This window comes from Cibotium barometz, chromosome 13, assembly GCF_041138505.1.
Source record: "Cibotium barometz isolate CiBa-2024 chromosome 13, ASM4113850v1, whole genome shotgun sequence".
NCBI classification, from domain to species: domain Eukaryota; kingdom Viridiplantae; phylum Streptophyta; class Polypodiopsida; order Cyatheales; family Cibotiaceae; genus Cibotium; species Cibotium barometz.
The window spans coordinates 22,804,553-22,825,431 of NC_141058.1; the positions used below are offsets into that span (position 1 = coordinate 22,804,553).

Sequence of the window (20,879 nt, forward strand, 5' to 3'; positions counted from 1 at the left end):
CCACCCTTGATTAAGGAAATGAAGAAGGCTCCATCAACCTTTGGGATGCATCCAAGTTGGAAGAGGATGAGAACCAGAAGGTAATTTATTTGTTCTTGAGTTAGTTTATGGTATTGACTGAATTTATGTGAAAGAAGCCAAATTCTTTGTCTAATGCAGATTGAGCTTGATGATGCGTGCCGATGGTTTCCTTGGACGTGGAGGTGCTGCCCATGCAAGAGTTGGCCAAGAGTCTTCTCTTGCACACTATATCCCATCTATTGATAAATAAATATTTATTGTCTACCACAACAAATATTCTAGTGATGTTGAAATTCCATTTCTCACACTCAAGGCACTATCTGATATATGGGCTATTCTTTTATCCCTTACAATACACATAAGGTCATGCTTATAGAGAAGTGTGTTGCTATTCGTATCTTTGGATACGGTATAGGATTTTGGCCTTGTAGGACTAGATACTTCCTCTGTTATGCTAGCTATGCTCTAGGTGCCGATCTAGAAGATGTAAATGCACTTAAGGGTTATAGTCGCAAGATGTTTTTGCGCTATAGAGGAAAAATTCCTAGTGAAGAGGAAGAGCAAGTAGAGAAGAGACTCGAGAGAAATTAATTAGCCCCAACTTGTAGTTTCAGAACCTGCTCAGATATGTCGCTTTCTTCTTCAGGTGCTGGAAATTGAAGGCCACGCAATTCCTCCGTTTCCTTGCTTTTTCTTGTGTGTGGCATTGCAATTTATTTCATGGCATTATTAAAGCAGGTTAGCTTCCCCGCGAGCTGTAATTACAAGCTCCTCTCCCTCGGCCTCCAGCTGCTTCGATTGTAAGCTAAGTTCCTTACCATTTCACCAACATGTCCACTGTTTCTGGCTTTGCTTATAGAGCCCTCTTCACGTGGCTTTGGCTAGTGCTCGCTGCTGCTGCTGCATGCGCACTCGCAGAGAAGTCGATCATTCTAGAGTACTACATGCACAATGACGTGGGTGAGAACTTGGTGGTGGAAATACCAGCTGGCGCTAATGCCAGCGCCACCATCAACTTTGGCACACTCTCAGTCATGGACTTACCCTTGACCGTCGCCCCGGACCTCAACTCCACCAGCCTTGGTGCTGAGAGGTGCATCGCCACCACCCTCTCCTTGCACTACAACCCCAATTACATGGCCAGCGTGCACATGTGCAGCGTGAACTACGATGACGGTGTCTACAGTGGTACCTTCAGTACCATGGGTGAACTCAACATCCTGCAATCCGAAAGCTTTGAGTATGGAATCACAGGAGGCTCCAACGACTTCCGAGGAGTCCAAGGTTATGCCGTCGCTACTCTCCACAGCACTAACCAAACCCGCCACACCTTCCATTTCACTGTTTACCTCCGACTTCCGGATCCCCCCACGACCCACAACACTATCAATTCCCTCTTATTCAAGTAAACTATGGTCGTTGGACCCTTAGTTGTATGATGGCAGAAAATATGAGATAAATGTCAGGTTTCGCCTTGGACTGTATGTCATATCATGATGGTGCTATATTGAGTTTTTACTCTTAAATTGCATCCATTAGCATTTCTGAAGGGTATCTCCACAGCTTCTCAATAACTCGGCCTCGTCTAGCCTGGGGACCTTTAGCGGCAGGCCCAGCTCGTAGTTTTGGAGACTGGCAGGCTTTCTGCAGTCTACCAGAGGAGATCCAGGTGGAGAGGCTGAGTCACTTCAGAGGGGGGTTGATTATGAGGGATGATATTCAGGAGGCACTCATAGAGGAGTGGTTCACGCCTCTCGAGCCAGTGGCCCCACGGTGGATGGGAGCCTTTACACAGTTGGAGATCATGATTGCTGTCAGAGCTTGCACTGAGGATGGCAGATGCCTCTACTATGAGATTCAGGATGAGGACAAACTCCAGAGAGTGGAGGTGGAGTCGCCTTTGGTTGCAGAGTGCACCTTTCGGAGGATTCGGGTAGTGGCCGCCGCTTCTCGGAAGTGGCATATTGACCCCGATCCTGCTGATGTCCTCTCGGATTGGCGCATATGGGCATATGCAGCGCGCCCCTTGGCCCGGCTACAGTGGGACCCCGGGGAGTACGAGTGGCATGATCCTTATGCATCCCTTGAGGCCACAGAGATCACCTTTTTCCAGTATACTGTTCGGCTGGGGCGGCATATTTTGACGGCGAGGAGGACGGTTTCTCCAGTGGCAGTGGGGCATTGGCGACTACAGGGACTCTCACAGGAGTTCCTGGAGGATTTCTGGGCTCAGCTCTGGGCTAGTCGACAGGCCCGTAGGATCTCGACTTTTCAGTGGTGGCTGGTCGCCCACAGGGGCTCAGCAGTTGGCACTTAGCTTGTTTACAGCGGTCTTCCGACGGCCTGCGTCCGATGCGGCCACCCTATGAAGACGCAGAGACATTGCCTTTGGGATTGCCCTCAGGCACAGCAGATTTGGCTGCGGATGCTGCGTATTCTGGCCCCCCTCTCTCCAGAGGGTATGTTTACTTGGGGTGCCGCTGCTTGGTCGACTTCGTCAGGGCCTGCCTATGGGCTATGAGATGGAGCAGGGCAGTCAGATTTATTAGGGGCCTGCCTATGGGCTATGAGATGGAGCAGGCCATCAGATTTATTAGGGGCCAGCCTCGCCTGGTTCCGGCACCGGATTTCTCGTCCGCCAGCTGGACACAGGAGAGGGATTTATGATGGGAGCTCCTCAGCAGCCTCACCATTTGGTTCACCTGGAGGGCCCGGTGCTTTACGGCCTTTGAGGGGAGATTGGAGCCACTAGCAGAGACTGTACGGGGGATTTGGCAGGAGTTGATCCACACCCTGCGAGGACAGTACGACCGCATTCGGGGAGACTCAGATGAGGCGATCTTACGGCGCCAGGCCTTTCACACCACTTGGCGCTGTGGCCCTTTCTACACCTTACACACGGGATCCCCCCGTTGGCACTACAGGCCACCTGTTTGGCTCTTCCCCCCCCTATTGTATGATTTAGCCGCTCAGTTCTTTGTACTGATGCTTGTATTTTGCAGCACCTAGGGAGAGTCTCTCGGGCTGCCATGCTGTATTCGATGCTCTGTCTCTCTTAGGAGCAGGAGAGATCTTTTGCAGCCCTACGGGCGTTTTTATATAACTAATGAAAGGATCTTTTCTCGGAAAAAAAAAACTAATAAGTGTTGATAATTTGGTAGTTCAATAAGTGACACATTCATATAATAATATTCATAGTTAGCTAAGTTCATAATCTTATTGTTGTAAGAGAATTCAGCGATCGTCAGCGTTTTCGAGAATGCAGCGTTTGCTCTAGTTACATATATCCATGGCGATCTTCGCCATGGATATGTAGGGTTTTCGAGAATTCAACGTTTTCTCTAGTTACATATCCATGGCAATCTTCGCCTCGGGGGGGGTCACTCACAAAAAAATGTGAATATCACGTGCGTTCAACAGAAGCATAATTTTAATTTATGAAACTTACAAAAATATATTTACATAAGGGTATGATTTAAATTTTTTTCAAAAAAATTTACAGATTCATAAAAAAAAGGGGATATTATATAGATTAAAAAATTCACAAATAAAGGATTAAAAATATAGGCCTTGAACGCACACGATAGGGATATTTTACATATAGTGACCCCCCGAGATCTTCGCATCCGGGTTTCTCAGCCGAATCTCATTTGGTAGCTGCTGCGGGTACTTGGAATGTATCATATCCATTTGACACTGTGTCCTTGTGGAGGTAAATACTGTAAACCTGACGGACCATAGTGGTGGTACGAGTCTTCACAAAAACCTGCAAACAGTTACAATTTGTACCGTAAAATTTGTAGTTTTACTTGTAAGTATTTAAGTATCAATTCTCAAAACCTTCAAAGTTATATACATTTTGGCCAAAAAAAAATCACGAATTTCACTTAACCTAACCGTTGTGGTTCACTGCATGTGCGCATTTATACGAATTCCACTTAACCTAACCGTTCCGATCGTCCTTGGTAAGCAAAAGCCCCTCACTTATACCTTCACGCTATTGCTATATATGATCCCAAAACTGATAATGGATATTGAAAGTCTTAACATCGCAGGAGGTCTGGGTGGGGCCTGCATTCTCATGGCACTCATTGTCGTTTCTTGCAGATTAAGGCGAGCTTACAAAAACTGAAGCAACAAAGAATGACGAATTTTCGTCGCAATGATGGCGACCAGTTGCACTCCATGTTATTCTCGGAAGATGAGCTTAGGAGAGCCACCAAGAACTTCTCTCATGAGCATGAGCTCGGAAAGGGAGGCTATGGCACGGTGTATTGCGGCAACCTACCCAATCACGGCAAGGTGGCGATCAAGAAGGCCAAGCACATGGAGGATGTAGATAGGGAAGAGGAATTAATAAAGTCCTTTGTGTTCGAGACTCTTCTTTTAGGGAAGACCACACATGACAATCTTGTCCGGCTATTGGGTTGTTGTGTAGAAACCCGAGTGCCCCTTCTTGTGTATGAATTTGTGGAGAATGGGACACTATGGGATCACTTGCATCCAGATAAAGATGCCAAAAGCAGCTTGCGCCTAGGCTCAAGCTAAGCAAGAAGGCTTCACATAGCGGTGGGCATAGCAAAGGCACTCACTTATCTCCACAAGATGAGTCCACCCATTCTTCATCGAGACATAAAGTCCACCTCAGGTTAGGAGTGGTTATCCCGCGAGTAGGTGGTTATAGTGGAGGGGTAGCCCTTGATCTTCTCACTATCCTTCTCTAGCAAAAGACGAGTTTCCTTTGGCTTTAATAGTGGGGAGCGTGTAGAAAGTCCTCAAAAGCTATCATCTGAAAGGGGTGCTATTCACCCTCTTGTCTAAGCAGTATTGTAGGAGGCTGTAATAACAATGTCCTAATATCATCCAAAAGAATAACTTTCCACCCTCTTGTCTAAGAAGTTTTGTAGGAGGTCGTAACAATCATCCGAAAGGGGCACTGTCCACCCTCTTGTCTAAGGAGTATTGTAGGAGGTCGTAACAATATCTAAGCTATCATCCGAAGAAAGAGGCATTGTCCACCCTCTTGGCTAAGCAGTATTGTAGGAGGTCATAACAATGTCCTTCTCTTGCAAAAGAGGAGTTGCCTTTAGCTTTAATAGTGGGGAGCGTGTGGAAAGTGCTCAGAAGCTATCATCCGAAAAGGGCACTTTCCACCCTCTTGTCTAGGCAGTATTGTAGGAGGTCGTAACAATGTCCTAATATCAGAGGTTGTATTTTTTGTCTAACTTAAAGCTTGTGTTGTTTTTTTCTCTTGGTTGGCTTGACGTATGCGAGGTAAGTGGCCTTATTTATTCTGTTAGTTTAGGAAATGGACTTATGCATAGAGATATGGATGCATTTATGTAGCAGTAATGTCGATCGACCCATCACAAGATCTCGATGTGGCCAATCTTTTGTCCATTATAAATGAGAGATATGGACGGCAAAAGCTTGGTCGTAGTTCACACAGGCATAGGTATGGTTTCATCAAACCTTTTCACATACACAAAGTAAATCTTTTATACATTATATTTTGTCTTATATTTTAATCTTATATGCAGGCGGGCTTGCAGTCAGGCCAGTCGATGCCATGGCGCAGACTACCCCACTTGGCCAGTCGATGACGTGGTGGGGGAAATCTACCCCACTTGCTCAATCGAGGAAGACCATGCCTTTGATAGGCGCGGGGCCGAGTGGTGCAGGCCCATCACGATATGGGTGTGATGAGCCTACACCATCTTCCTCTACTAGAGCCACCCCAAATCCCTCACGTCTGTCTTCACTCACCACGACAATGTAGTAGGGAGTCTAGGGGGGTATTAGACGTGCTAGTAGTAGGGGGGGAGTTGGCTGCTTTTTCTTTGGCAAAAGTAGCACTAGGTCTCCCGATGTGTCTCCCCAACAGGAAGCCTCATCATCTACACATTATGAGCCAGCCCCCAGGAGACCCATTCCATCGTTCGATCCACGCCTCCTACCATACATTGTGGATACGGATGGTGCCCTCCTGATGGATGCACGAGGAAAGTAAGTCATGAATCGTATGCATGTTAACGAACCTGTAGTTTGTGAACTCCTTCAAAAAGTGGAAAGCACAAGATGAAATTTCTAAGCAATATGTTATCAATGTGCTTAAATCGTGGTTTCCCATGCCACATGCGGGTCTGTGCTTCTCCGAGGAGTAGATGAAGCGGCGCATCAAGATTTGTCTCTCTAATAGGAGATAAAATATCAAGAGAGCAGCAGAAAATAATATGGAGAACCCTAGCATGTTTATGGCGGAGGAGTAGAGGCACGCACGCAGTTTTGTGAGAAAGCACACAAGTTCTTTTCAATAACAAGCGGCATTGACTGCTTCCCAACTACGGAAGCAAGGGGCTTCGCACTTCGGCTCAGGCAAAAAATCTTCTCTCTTGCTCATTTTGTAAGTATCATTTCTTCTCTACTTTCATTTTGTTTTGTACTAAATTGTTTTCTAGAAATATTTGTATATTTTCTTAATTGTTTTTGGTAGAGGGAGGTTGTTGGGTATGACCCAAAAAAGGAGGAATATGACTATGGGTATAGAACCCCCCCGTCTGGGTGTGGATGATGCATATGTGAGGTGTATGCTTGGATGAGTCCGTTTTGGGAACTTAAGCTGATGAGGTAATGTGTTACTTCAACCATTCTCTTTTCTATGTCTACTTGTATTTCCATACTTTCCTTACCTTACGCTTGATGGCATATATGCAGGATGAAGGGGAAGAAGAAGAGGAGGATCCATATTATCAACGTGAAGAAGCAAGTGAAGAGGACGAGGAATCAGATGATGAAGATCACTTAGAATCCGATGACGATTTAAGTTAGACATCCACCTTTTCATACCTCTTTTGTAAAAACTTTATGTATATATGGCCAAAGGCCCAACAATTTCTGAAATACAATAACTTTGCGGGCTCAATTGCATTCTCCATAATGTATGTGTTTCTTGTATTTGTGTTTGTGTTACAAATCTGAATCTGTGACTTTGTTTTAATTTTTTTTTTATAGAGCTAGGCCAGACTGGGGACTCGGGAGTCATGTGAAGACTCCCCAATCTGTCCCAGCTCTTTTCTTGCTGTGCACACCATTCGCTGATCAAAGCAGCAAAAACATAGGTCGCTGTTGAGCAAGGAAAATAGAAGTAAAATATCGTTGTGCTGAGCAGCGAACCCGTTGCAATGAAAATAGCAATGTTTCAAGCAACAAAAATGGCTCGGCACCTAGCTGCGCTTCTAGTTATAAAAACATTGCTATTTTTATTGCTTGACCCTCATTCTGTTGTAGTGGTATAAGCAATATATTATTTGTAAAGCTCCAACTACAACTTGCAAGCTTGTTGACACCTATGTTGAGCCCATGGCCATTAATGGCCACCCTCAACTTTCAAGCCCCAAATCGACTGAGCTATTGGCCAAAATCTACAAGCACAATGACTTTATCACTCATGACTTGTCCCCATGAGTAATATCTCTAGGCTGCAAGAAGATTCCTCCAGGCCAAGCTCTGACACTGTTGTCACATCTATAAAGATAAAAACACTAACTTCGGATGGAGTCTGGACCATGTGGGGTGGACGGCATTGAGTCATGGAAAACTATCGCATTTGGATTCTACTGCCCCTCGCTTGGCACCTATACTGTTCCAATAGCCTAGTCTCAAGTAAGAATTATGTCCCGCGTTCTCTTAGTGGCATCTTGGAAAAGTAGAAACACAATAACTAAAACGCTAGAGATAACTGGTCCGAAGCTTACTTAAAATCAAGAGGTAGTAGTAGAGCTACTTTCAGTAAACAGGTCACAAACTAAAATAGAGTGTGATCAACGATTTTGAAACATTCATGAAGATGCAGCTCTGCACTATAAGGGCAGCCCAGTACAGACCTCTGATCTTCATCTTCTGAACCTATGTTGGGATGAGCTTCGGTGTTGTGCAAACCACATAAACCATTATCCCACTGCTATTCTACTATCACCAAGAGTGCAGCCCATAATATTTCTATCTGCACTTCATCATTTCCATCATAACAACTACTTGATGTGACAACTCGGGGGGGTCACTATATGTAAATCCTCTATATCACGTGCGTTCAAGGTCTATTTAAAAAGTCCCTTATCTGTGAATTTTTTAGTGAATATAATGTATCCTTTTCTATTCAAATCTGTAAATTTTTTTTAAAATACAATAAATAAATCCCCTCTATAAATATATTTCTGTAAGTTTTAAATATTTAAAATGTCCTTCTGTTGAACCCACGTGATACTTACATATTTATACGAGTGACCCCCCCGAGTGTGACAACAACTCACCTGCACAAAGAAGAAACAATTGTTTTTGCTTGGCTCTTCCACTACAAACATAGACCCAACTCTTCAATTCAAGTTTCCTTCACTTGTCAAACAATGTAGGCTTACCCCCATTCCATCTTCATTGCTCAATCCAACGAATGCCGATCGGTTCATAGCCTCTGGGCGTGTATCACTCTACAACCTTCTTGTACAAGCAAAAAACCTTCCCACACAAGATAGTGATTCCTACATATTGCAACTACTACAATACTTGGAATTGAAGGTTTTTTTAATCAATTTGATAGTTTTCACTCATACATTTTTTCCCTAACTTCTCTTAATAATCTACTACTTTGTTTATCTATGCAACTTCATAAGTTTGTCTCCCATCAAAATTACATATGCTACTCACAGGACAATAAAAAAGAGCCATCCAAAAAACTAAGTCATTCGAATTCAGGTCTCTTAACAATAGAGCTACATTTTTCAATTCATCCACTATTAACTCTTGACATTTTGGTTGCCACCATAAGCAACTGGGCCACAGATGTCCATGTAGACTTGGAGGTGCCAGGTTTCCAAAACAAGCTCATAATTTTGCGGTATGGAGAACGAGTAAGTGAATGTACTTCTCAATGTTGTTCCAATTGTCATCTCAGCTAGCTATGCAAATTTGGAATCAATTTGACAGTTCCTAGACGTCAAAATGTCCACATCTTGATCAAGACGACAACTCCAAGACCATGGTATTGGATTTCTTACCTTTGCTTTGGGCTAGTGGGATTGTTTGTGGCTATCTGTGATACGCAAACAAGACCAACATACATGGGGTATGGTGGTACATCAAGCCATGGCATACCATCATGGGTGGAACCACTTTGTGTTCACACAAAGCATGATGACGAAAGGTGGCGAGAAATCTTTAGATTGCTCATCACACTATTCACATCTCTAGTCAACCTAGTTTGAGAATATCTTTAGCAATAATGAGAAATTCCCCAATCCTTGGCAAGAATGCTAGGAAGGAGATTCAATCTAGAGAAAAAGGTGGCCATCACAGTAATTCTACTGGCTTCAGGGAATAGCCAACATCATGTGGCAAGTGTTTTTGGCTGTGGTGGTAGATCAACCGTGTCATAGTTCTTGCACCAATTTGTGTATGTCGTATTAGACAATGCTCGGCACACCTCCTTAGTTGGCCAAGCACAAAGGTGAGCTACATGTGATCAAACAAGGGTTTAAGGCATTCCGTGGCTTGTGGAACTATTGTGGGGCAATCGATTGCACACATTTTAACATGATTCTACCTAAGAATGAAAAGAATGAAGCTTGGCATAATCGTAAAGTAAACTATAGCATGATCATGCAAGGAATAGTCCACAAAGCAATAGTGAGCAAACAAATTAGGATGATGATGTCAATCATCATCATGCCGTCGACGGAAAGAAGCAGTCCACAAAGAGCAATGAAGAAAATCCAACCCTTCTTGAAGGGTTGGATTCATGCCATGGAAGGAATCGAGCGATGAGCAAACAAATTAGGATGATGATGTCAATCATGCCGTGTCGACAGTAAGAAGCAGTCAGCAATGAAGCAAATCCAACCCTTCTTGAAGGCTTGGATTTGTGCCATGGAAGGAATCGAGGGATGAGCTGGAGTGCTGTCCACAGAGTGATTACAAAAATCTAAGCTTGATCGAAGAGCCGTCAAGCGGAATCCGGTGGGGAGAAGACGCCAGAGAGGGATAAAAGAATTCACCCTCTATCCACCACACACAGAGTGATGAAGCAAAATCCCACCCTACTCAAAGAGCTGAAAACCGTCCACAAAGCGAAAAGAAAAGTTCAAAAATAAGGAAAATAATTCTCATGCCGTCAATGGAACCCGGTAAAAAAAAAAAGAATATTTTTTCGTTCTTATAGAGTGCAATGTTATCATTTGCGAGGATGATGTAAACCCTACACGTGGCTCTTTTGGCGATGATGTTAGCCACACACGTGGCACATTGGCACACTTTGGTGATGTCAATCCTTCACGTCCGTCGTACATGAATGATGCCAGCCCTAATAATGTCTGTATAGTCGTGTCTTGTTTAAATTTTAATTTTTTTTCTTTCGGTCCCCCTTCCTCACACCATAGATTGGTTTCGGCCCCCCTTCACTCGTGCCGTGGGAATTCAATTCATTGCGCAATTAGCAATCTCGGTTCTGGTTGGTCCTTTGTCCTTGTGCCATGGCTAGCAATTTGAGCATGGAGCAGGTGGTTCACTATTATGATCCTTTGGAAGATGTAGAGACACTTGAAGGGGTAACATATGAGCCTAGTGCCAATGAAAACCTATTCGATTTGTTAAGGAGAGGTGGGCATGATGAAATTCTTCCAGATGTTGAGTCTATATTCAATGTGCCTTTTAATTTAGAACATATTGTTAAGGACATGGCAAGCTCTATGTTAGGGGAAGAGTGGGAGGCATATAGTAAATTCGTTAGCACAAAAATTATAAATGAGGGATCATCACAATATGTTCACATGTCTAGCTTTGCCCTATCCACACCTGAAAAGAAGAGCATGTCAGGAAGGTGGGATGCCTATTCATAAGATAAGAGGATACAGACTTGTCTTAACAACTGCCCCTCTGCACAAGAAAAAGTGCAAGGTTCTTGAGTACTTTTTTGGATTTGCTGCATATATATTTCTTCATGACAAAGAGGACTACACAAAGGATGAATTGAAAGTTCATAAGGGTCAAAAGGTTTCACAAGCTTCATTTGTCACAGAGATTGAATCTGATGATGAGGTTATGGACCTAGTTTATGGACCTAGTTTATGGTAAGGAGTGCCTTCTAAGCATAGAGTTTGATGTGGCATAGTTTAAGGCATCCACTGTTATTGACAAGGGATCATCTGTGCATGGAGAGCACTTAAAATCAAACTTCATCATCCCTGGTCTGCCCTCCTTTCTTATAAATGGCAAGAATTTTATCCTTCTCTCCCACATACAAAAGCTTTATAATTTAAGGGAGGATTATTGCCTTGCAATTATAGTAGATGGTTGTGAAGCTGCCAGAGATGTGGAGAACGAACATAAAGAGGAGTTTATAAAGTTGGACATTGAGGTGACAAAGAACTTCATTGAAGCCCCTAGAGCCATGTCATTGTTCTTTGACAAAGCTAAGGAGACTAAATCTTATCTTCCCAGAGAGCTAGAATTTCAAAGTCTTCAAGAGAAGTTGGGAATTACTTAAATGGGAAGAGAGCCCTTGCCCACCCTTGATTAAGGAAATGAAGAAGGCTCCATCAACCTTTGGGATGCATCCAAGTTGGAAGAGGATGAGAACCAGAAGGTAATTTATTTGTTCTTGAGTTAGTTTATGGTATTGATTGAATTTATGTGAAAGAAGCCAAATTCTTTGTCTAATGCAGATTGAGCTTGATGATGCATGCCGATGGTTTCCTTGGACGTGGAGGTGCTGCCCATGCAAGAGTTGGCCAAGATTCTTCTCTTGCACACTATATCCCATCTATTGATAAATAAATATTTATTGTCTACCACAACAAATATTCTAGTGATGTTGAAATTCCACTTCTCACACTCAAGGCACTATCTGATATATGGGCTATTCTTTTATCCTTTACAATACACATAAGGTCATGCTTATAGAGAAGTGTGTTGCTATTCATATCTTTGGATACGGTATAGGATTTTGGCCTTGCAGGACGAGATACTTCCTCTGTTATGCTAGCTATGCTCTAGGTGCCAATCTAGAAGATGTAAATGCACTTAAGGGTTATAGTCGCAAGATGTTTTTGTGCTATAGAGGAAAAATTCCTAGTGAAGAGGAAGAGTAAGTAGAGAAGAGACTTGAGAGAAATTAATTATCTTGTCATTGTTTGTAAATATTTTGTTATATCTTTTATGTAATGAAATGATGCGATTGAGTTTTAATTACAAGTCTGTATTAAGAAAAAATGTTTACAACACTCTTCAAGATGTTGTAAATTTCATATGCAAAATTTTGTTACACTAAATCCAAATTCTTCCTTCTTGTCTTCTTGTTGATGATCTCCATGCTACATGATGTGTTGGTTCTCTGCCAGCTTTCCACTTCAGTGATCTCCTCATTTTGGCTGGATTTCATGCTTCCTTTGCTAAATCACTCGTATGGGCCTTTTCCATTGATAGTTTTCGCCCAAAAGTATATATGTAGAACCAATTGAACATTTCTTTGAGGTAATTTGTACGAGTATTTCCTCCTCCATGTGGAATATTTTTGAAATATACCCCTCTAGCTCGATAGTGAGATTTTCCCATTCCTTGGGTGCTCCAAATGTCAAGAGAACCATATTCATTCATGAAGTATGCACCATACAAAATGTACTATAGAAGAAAATAAGACCAATTCAAAAGCTATTATTCATAATCATTTCAAATTAATGAGAGTAGAAATAAACTCTGCATGTTTACCATGTAATGTGTAATGTTGGTATCACCCCATGTATTGACCATGGCTTTTGTAAAATTTTGAAGCTCTTCTTGAAATTTTTGGCGCTCCTCTACAGTCATCCTACTTTTGGTTATTTAACAATCTTATTAAAGTCTAACCAAACCTTCTCACGTAGAACTACAAGGCTTGGATTGGTACAGTCACACATTGTACATTTACACAAACCCTTCCACAAGTCCCAGGACTTTGAGTTCTTTACTTTTTGTAGCCTCCCTAGAAAATGTCTTGCCATATCCACTCATAGTAGACACCTTTTGGGCCACTTCATGATTTATGCCTGAGGTCTTCTTGTTAACAGTAATTTGCACATTGCCGCCATGGCACCCAAATGAGTTGAGTAGCTCCTCTACTTTTTGAAGAGCTTCATGTTGTCTTTTCTTGTCTTTCATAGTAAATGCGTAATCAACGTGAGACTTGAGCAAATAATCAAACGCACGTCATTGTAATATATCCACCTAAAGGGAATGCTATTCTTTTGGGAGATCCTTTGAGCAACAACATTGCTGAATATGAAGCACTTTTGATTGGTTTGAGAGCACTACTTCTTTTGGGAGCATCTCATGTTCATATCTATGGAGATTCACAACTCATGGTCCACTAGTTTCATGGCCAAGCCCGCACCCTCCACCCTTTGATGCACTACTATAGTCTTTTAGCCCATGACCTCTTCACCCATTTCACCTCTTCTTCCTTGACCTTCTTGCCTCGTCATGAAAATCGTGTTGCAAATTCCTTAGCTTTGATGGCCCTTTCTGGTTCCTTTACCCAAAATTTTGATCGTGCCTTGGTAGATACCCCTTCCTTTGACATTGATCCTTTGAAGTTAGTGCAAGACCTTAAGTGTTTGGGAGTTGAGGAGTTGAGTAGTCTTCTAAGGGTTTTCAAGTCATCCCATCCTTCCACTTTTGCTTCTCTCATTCTATCCATGACCCATTGAAATTTTTTTGAAAATCTAGACCCTTAGGCTAAGGTCCTTTATACCCATTTCCAATTAATTCCAATTGCACATTGGAAAGTTCTTTTTGAATTTCTGTTTCAGGGGAACTTATTTTAATAAGATGAGATAATTTTCTATCCAAAAATATTAAAAATCTGAATATTCTTTCTCTAGAATATTTTCTCTCTCTAGGTTAAAACAGTTAGAAATAAGTCTTTTATATTTTTGAAGAGGGATTGATTACAGGGGAAGATGCTGGACATTTTGAGAGGCTGGGGAGGAATCTTACATTCTCTCCCACTTGAAAAACGCGAGATGCCTCATGTCACAAACTGGGGGTAATTTCGCTAGATGCACAAGTATGAGACTGAGAGAAAATTTTTAAGTAAGATTAATCACCAATTAAAAAAGTCTCAACGAGAGTAAGGGTCAAGACAAGAACAAGATTTAAACTTTATTCATTCTTGGAACATATACAGTAAAGATAGAAGAACTCTTTACACTTCCATAAGCCCGTCCATCATATGATCACAAAAGCAGCACTCACAAGCTGCGCACGTATAAGGTAACTCATCTATGTGGGAATGATTCTGTTGGTTATTGCCGCACCTATCTCAGTGGTATGAGGTGATCTAACAAAAGGACCTCTGAGAGGCAAGCCAAGAATGAGGTAAAGGCATATCTTCTGATGAGGAAGAAAACACGCCAGTAAGAAGACCCGCTCAGAAAACCCAAGATGTCTTGATCTCATGACGCAGTAGTATCGGGGACCCAGACCCAAAGCTTCAATAACCATGGCCAAGCGGACATTGTTACGAAAGTGCTGCTGACCCCACGGTGTTACCCTAGTTATGTCTTGATAGGTCCGCCATTTGGTTTGAGCTACAGAAGTTCCTAGGTGAGGAAAAAGTGAGCACTCATACAGTTCTATAAAATCCTTCTTCACAGACTCGCTTGCGGTCTTGAAGGTGAGAAATCATCATGGATAAAACTAATTCCTGTTGCCAAGCCATGAAGGAGATTAAGAAGAAGGAGATCGATGGAAGTAAGATTACTGTGAGCGATAAGTAAAAGTTACGACTTATATAAAGGAAGGAGTTAGAACTTAGCGTAACCTGAAAGCCAACGGTATCTTGCCACTGAAGTTTTACCGTCTTTCCATGATTTGGGTTTGGCACATATATATTTAGAAGGCATTAAGAACTTTGAGATGAGGAGATAAAAGAAGTTCGTAGGTTAAGTCACTTACTTCCTTTGGTCCACAATATCTGGGGGATAACTACTTATACTCCCCTAGAGATAAAGAAATTCTTTTGGTCCGTATTCAATTGAAGACTATAACTGCTTCTTTGATTTCTCTGACTGTCCTCTTCTTATCCGTATATTGTCTCTGTCAATCCTAGGCAGCGTTTATATCTTTATGAATTGCCTGCACCTGTTGCTCTAAGTCGCCAAGCATTTGACTGGTCATCTCGATCCTAATCAATGGGTCGGACCTAGTTAATGGAGTTAAGCAATCTTGTCCGAGACGGACCCTGATTAGATTGGTATGAAGGAATTGGTCTCTGAATTTGGGTTCTAGACTTCCCTGTGCCCTTTCCATGGTAGGAGTCGGGCAGTCTTTTTAACTGATGACCAAAACCTTGGTATCCAAAACATCGGTTCTCACTTCTGAACTCATCGTTTTGAATCCTTAAAACAGGTGGGCTCCCGAGAAGGTATTCTGGGGAAAGTGTCTTCCCTTTTTAAACAGAATCTTTCTTTTATTTTAGAGAGAGAATAATTATAAGATCAAAAAGGGAGATTCTTACTCCTGTATACCTCTAAGGCTGGGGGAGGAATCTTACATTCTATCCCACTTAAAAGGTGCAAGATGTCCTCATCTCGCAAGTAGGGGACAACTCTTTTGCTTAAGATCCAATTTATTCTGGGGTTCCTTATATTCCGGTCAGCCCAACAGAATATGGGGATAAATATCCCTTATATAGAACTCATCATTAAATAAAAATTCATTCAGATCATATCATTCATATCTTTAACACGATAATGGTCCATTAGACCGAAAAATTTCCTTCTGAACATTCCTCCACGGGAATTTTAGTTAAGCAAGTTCTCAATTTGTCATACCTTAACTTGATCTACCGTCTTAAGTATTAACAGTATCATTTTTCAATCAGAATCCAAATCAATTCATCAGTTTTCCCAAACAGAATTAAAAATCATATCAACCACATTCGAAATCATCATCTGGATAGCATTAACGCTTATAATTTCAAGTCTTAGATTTACTCGTATATACTGTCAGTAAAGAGCTGCAGTTATACTCTCGGTATATACGGGTAGTCATGATACTTGGAACTATAAGATAGATACCATCATGTCTAGGCCTCAAGCAAGTCAGGGTTCCATACAATTGCGGTACTTCCATCTGAAAACCCAATTACTAAATTACGAATTTTTCAGTTTGAATATCGAATTGTATGAATTATATCACACAATTACAACCTTTTTGTGTTTCTTGATAAATTTTTGACATATTTGGCTTCTCAGTTGATCTTTATTAGCCAATTACTCTGATGATTGTATCCTGTAACGTCAAAATATTCTTCCAAGGCTTCCACCCATTTCTCCACAGCCTCGCCGCCCAGGTTCTCCCCTTCTCCTTTGAAGGGTCCTGGTTGAGTCCTATGAAAAGCCTTGCGAACATCAAGGTCAAGCTCGTCATCTTGAGAGACAGGGTCTGGCTGACGACCACGGTTTCCTCGTCTCATGATTCTGCCAAAATTTATATATTATTAAATTTATATTTTGATATTATTCACGAGATCCTAAGACTTAAGAGTTCGGAAAATAATTTCTTATACAAGACAAGATCTTAATGGAGATCTATGACATATGTCCGATAACAGTTTTTTTTTTAATTTTTTTAATCATAGAAGAGCAGATTGTCTGCCATAAACAATCATTTATCCAACAGGAATTTTGTCACCGGAAAACCTTTCTTTATTTATATAAAAGTTGCAATATGTACATAGAGCAACTCGGCTCTGAGTTCAAAATCTCCTCGGAAGACATATAAGAGGACCGTACTGGGCCATAGTCATGCCTTGTTACATAAGTTCTCTAACTGCGAAGGGGGCTATTATTTTCTCCTTAGGGATAAATCGACTAAGGAGTCTATAAATTTGACATGAAAGTCTGAAATTTCGAGGCGTTGAATGATATAGAATGACACCACGTACCATTTTCAGCTTTAACAGGATCATAGTCAATGAGAGATTCTGCCACAGCATTGTACGGCGGTCGCAAGGGGCGTGGACATATTGCCCTGCAAACCACTTATGTTGTATTCTCTCCGCTGGGGTAGGAAAATATAAATCTGCGAAATGGCGTGCGAGACTTGCTCGGCTTGTTTGAGTTGAAGCGGAAGAGATGAGATGCTCGAAGGCAAATGCAATCATATCTTGAGACTGGGTGAGGTCGGGAATACCAGATAAATGGGGAACTTCCATCTATAAAAACAATTTCTTTGATTAAAATTTCTTCATTAAAGAAGCTTATGGAATGAAAATACATTATGAAAATGCTGTTTCTGAATTCTTATTACCAATTTCAGATAAGAATTTAATTATCTTTATTAGCTTTCAATTTTGCTCTGATACCAACTGTAAGATCCCGGTCTCCACCCCGCAAACGGATTCGGGGTACTAGCAGCGGAAGTAGCACATCGTGCGCGGGTAGGGGTCTCACACTCGGGGCCTCGCCCACCACCCACGGATATCCGGACAAGAGACTAATCCGTCGGTTTGTCCAAAACCGAAACCGGAAAAACTTCCTTTACCCGGAAAGCACGGGCGATTCCACCAGGATAACTCTTTACTCTAACATAGTCAAGATAACTCTTTACTGATCAAACTGATCTGACTGCACCTTTAACGGTACTTGGTCAAATCAAGGAAGAAACTTGCACTTGGATCATTGGGACTTGGATCAACGCTTTTTTTCCCATCAAGAGGCACAACCGTTGATTCCTATCCATAGAACAATTTCTATCCGGGATTTACTTCATCTATCGTAATAATAGCAATTAAATCTCGATTTACGGATCCATCAGTCCAGCCTAACCCCATCCAGTCCCATGGGTTAGCCAACCACCCAACCGCTGTAGTGATGGGATCCAATTAAGAATTTGGTTAGGTTTTGTCCCGGGTACCAAGGAAAAGAGTTCCAAGGCCCCCTAGCCGGAAGTTCATGCAAACATAAAACTAGTCACACCACTTACACACCCAATATGAAATTGCCTTTTTCTTAGCATCAATTAGATTTAAAACAATCCTTTAATAAAACCATTATGTCACTGATGACAATCCTCAAAGTCTCTGTTTGAATCCTTATTTCCAGTCATTCTTTCATCGGTGTACTTATGGCATCATTGGCAACTAGAACGCTCACCACCTGTTCTCTCAGGGGCCTTTTCCATAGTTCCTAGCTCATAGTAACCGGCAATATATTCATATAATAGAATGGAATCTCCGTGGAAGATCAGCAAGATCAACCCACAGATCCATATAAAAGAGCCATGGACTCATCCGTTTGAGGACCAGCAAGGTCAATCAACAAGATCCATGCCCGATTTCAGAAAACAACTCTTACTCCTTGTTCCAATATCTTCCACGACACACGTGTGGGTATCTTCAGCGACCCACAGCCCGAGCACCGTATGGTCAGCACCCTCTAGGATCCTTCGCAGGTGACCTAGCGCTTCACTAATAGGCCGCTTCCTTGGTCCCTCATCCACCGTACCGGAAGCTCACCATTTAAATCGATGGTCAAGACCTCGATAGACCTTGCTACGCGAGACGTCCTCCATTGACTCTCTGTCAGCAGTTGCTACTTTATCAGTTCGGTCTCATGACCTTAATCCTCAAGACGGTCAAAATGCTTCTCCAGCATTCTTGACATAAAACAGTCATTTACAATAAACAGTCACAAAATACAGTTTCTATAACGAACTCTTGTCTTTCCATATTATCCACTCTCGGACCACATTACTTATTCCACATTCCATTCAATGTATACTCGTTCTCATCCATTCACTCATATAGACTACACATTATCTCACATACACCTTCATATTCATTATTCTACATACATATCCATGTTCGTACGTCCACATCATACATCCAATTTCACATTCATACATATGCATCTACATGCATACATCCACATCCACATTCATACATCCATACCTCCATTTCCATATCCACACATCCACATTCATATTCATACATCCACATTCACATGCATACATCCATTTTCACATCCTCATTTATACATCCACATTTACATACATACATCCACATCCGTATCTACATCCATACATCCACATCCACCTCTTCATTCACATTCACATCCATACATCCACATCTACATACATACATCCATTTTCACATCCTCATTCATACATACACATCCACATACATACATACACATCCGTATCTACATCCACATCCACATTCACATTCATACATATACATCTACATGTATACATCCACATCACATTCAAACAACCATATTACATCCATTCTCGTCCTAACACATCCCATATACATCTTAACACATCCTAACTCATATTAACACATTCTATCACATCTCATACACATCTTATCACATCTTTTCACATCTCATACACCTGTTATCACATCCTATCACTTCCCATACGTATCTTATCAAATCTTATCACATCTCATACACCTCTTATCACATCTTATCACATTTCATATCTTTTTTAAGAGAATTCTTATATTTGATATAAGATTTCTCTACACATTTATTTATGCATAAATTCCATTTAAGGAGACTAACACTTTCGAAATAAAAATCAATCTTTTATGCATCTTCTTATGCATAAATTCAATTTGGTAGGAATTACACTTTTAGAATAAAAGAATTTCTCTTATGCATCTAAGTTATGCATAAAATCCATTTATGATGAAAATCACACTTTTAGTATAAAAAGAATATCTTTTATGCATACCTCTATGCATGAAATCCAATATAATAAAAGTAACACTTTTATAATAAAATAATCAACTTTTATGCATACCTCTATGCATGAAATCCAAATATGATAAAAGTAACACTTTTATAATAAAATAATCAACTTTTATGCATACCTCTATGCATGAAATCCAATTGATAAAAGTAACACTTTTATAATAAAATAATCAACTTTTATGCATACCTCTATGCATGAAATCCAATTGATAAAAGTAACACTTTTATAATAAAATAATCAACTTTTATGCATACCTCTATGCATGAAATCCAAATATGATAAAAGTAACACTTTTATAATAAAATAATCAACTTCTATGCATACCTCTATGCATGAAATCCAATTGATAAAAGTAACACTTTTATAATAAAATAATCAACTTTTATGCATACCTCTATGCATGAAATCCAAATATGATAAAAGTAACACTTTTATAATAAAATAATCAACTTTTATGCATACCTCTATGCATGAAATCCAATTGATAAAAGTAACACTTTTATAATAAAATAATCAACTTTTATGCATACCTCTATGCATGAAATCCAAATATGATAAAAGTAACACTTTTATAATAAAATAATCAACTTTTATGCAAACCTCTATGCATGAAATCCAAATATGATAAAAGTAACACTTTTATAATAAAATAATCAACTTTTATGCATACCTCTATGCATGAAATCCAAATATGATAAAAGTAACACTTTTATAATAAAATAATCAACTTTTATGCATACCTCTATGCATGAAATCCAAATATGATAAAAGTAACACTTTTATAATAAAATAATCAACTTTTTTGCATACCTCTATGCATGAAATCCAAATATGATAAAAGTAACACTTTTATAATAAAATAATCATCTTTTATGCATACATCTATGCATGAAATTTAATTATGCTAAAAGTAACACTTTTGTAATAAAATAATCATCTTTTATGCATACCTCTATGCATGAAATCCAAATATGATAAAAGTAATACTTTTATAATAAAATAATCATCTTTTATGCATACATTTATGCATGAAATTCAATTATGCTAAAAGTAACACTTTTGTAATAAAA

The 20,879-nt window shown here is 40.6% G+C and overlaps 1 protein-coding gene across 1 annotated transcript; it reads left to right on the forward strand.

Moving 5' to 3' along the window:
* Positions 1 to 851: 851 nt before the first annotated feature.
* LOC147632500 (pterocarpan synthase 1-like) lies at positions 852 to 1,430 on the forward strand. The gene has a single exon (XM_086806998.1). The coding sequence runs from the start codon at positions 852 to 854 to the stop codon at positions 1,428 to 1,430; it is 579 nt and encodes a 192-aa protein (XP_086663124.1).
* Positions 1,431 to 20,879: the final 19,449 nt, after the last annotated feature.

Coding starts and splice junctions, on each gene's coding strand:
- LOC147632500 (XM_086806998.1), top strand. CDS start 852: ATGTCCACTGTTTCTGGCTTTGCTTATAGAGCCCTCTTCACGTGGCTT.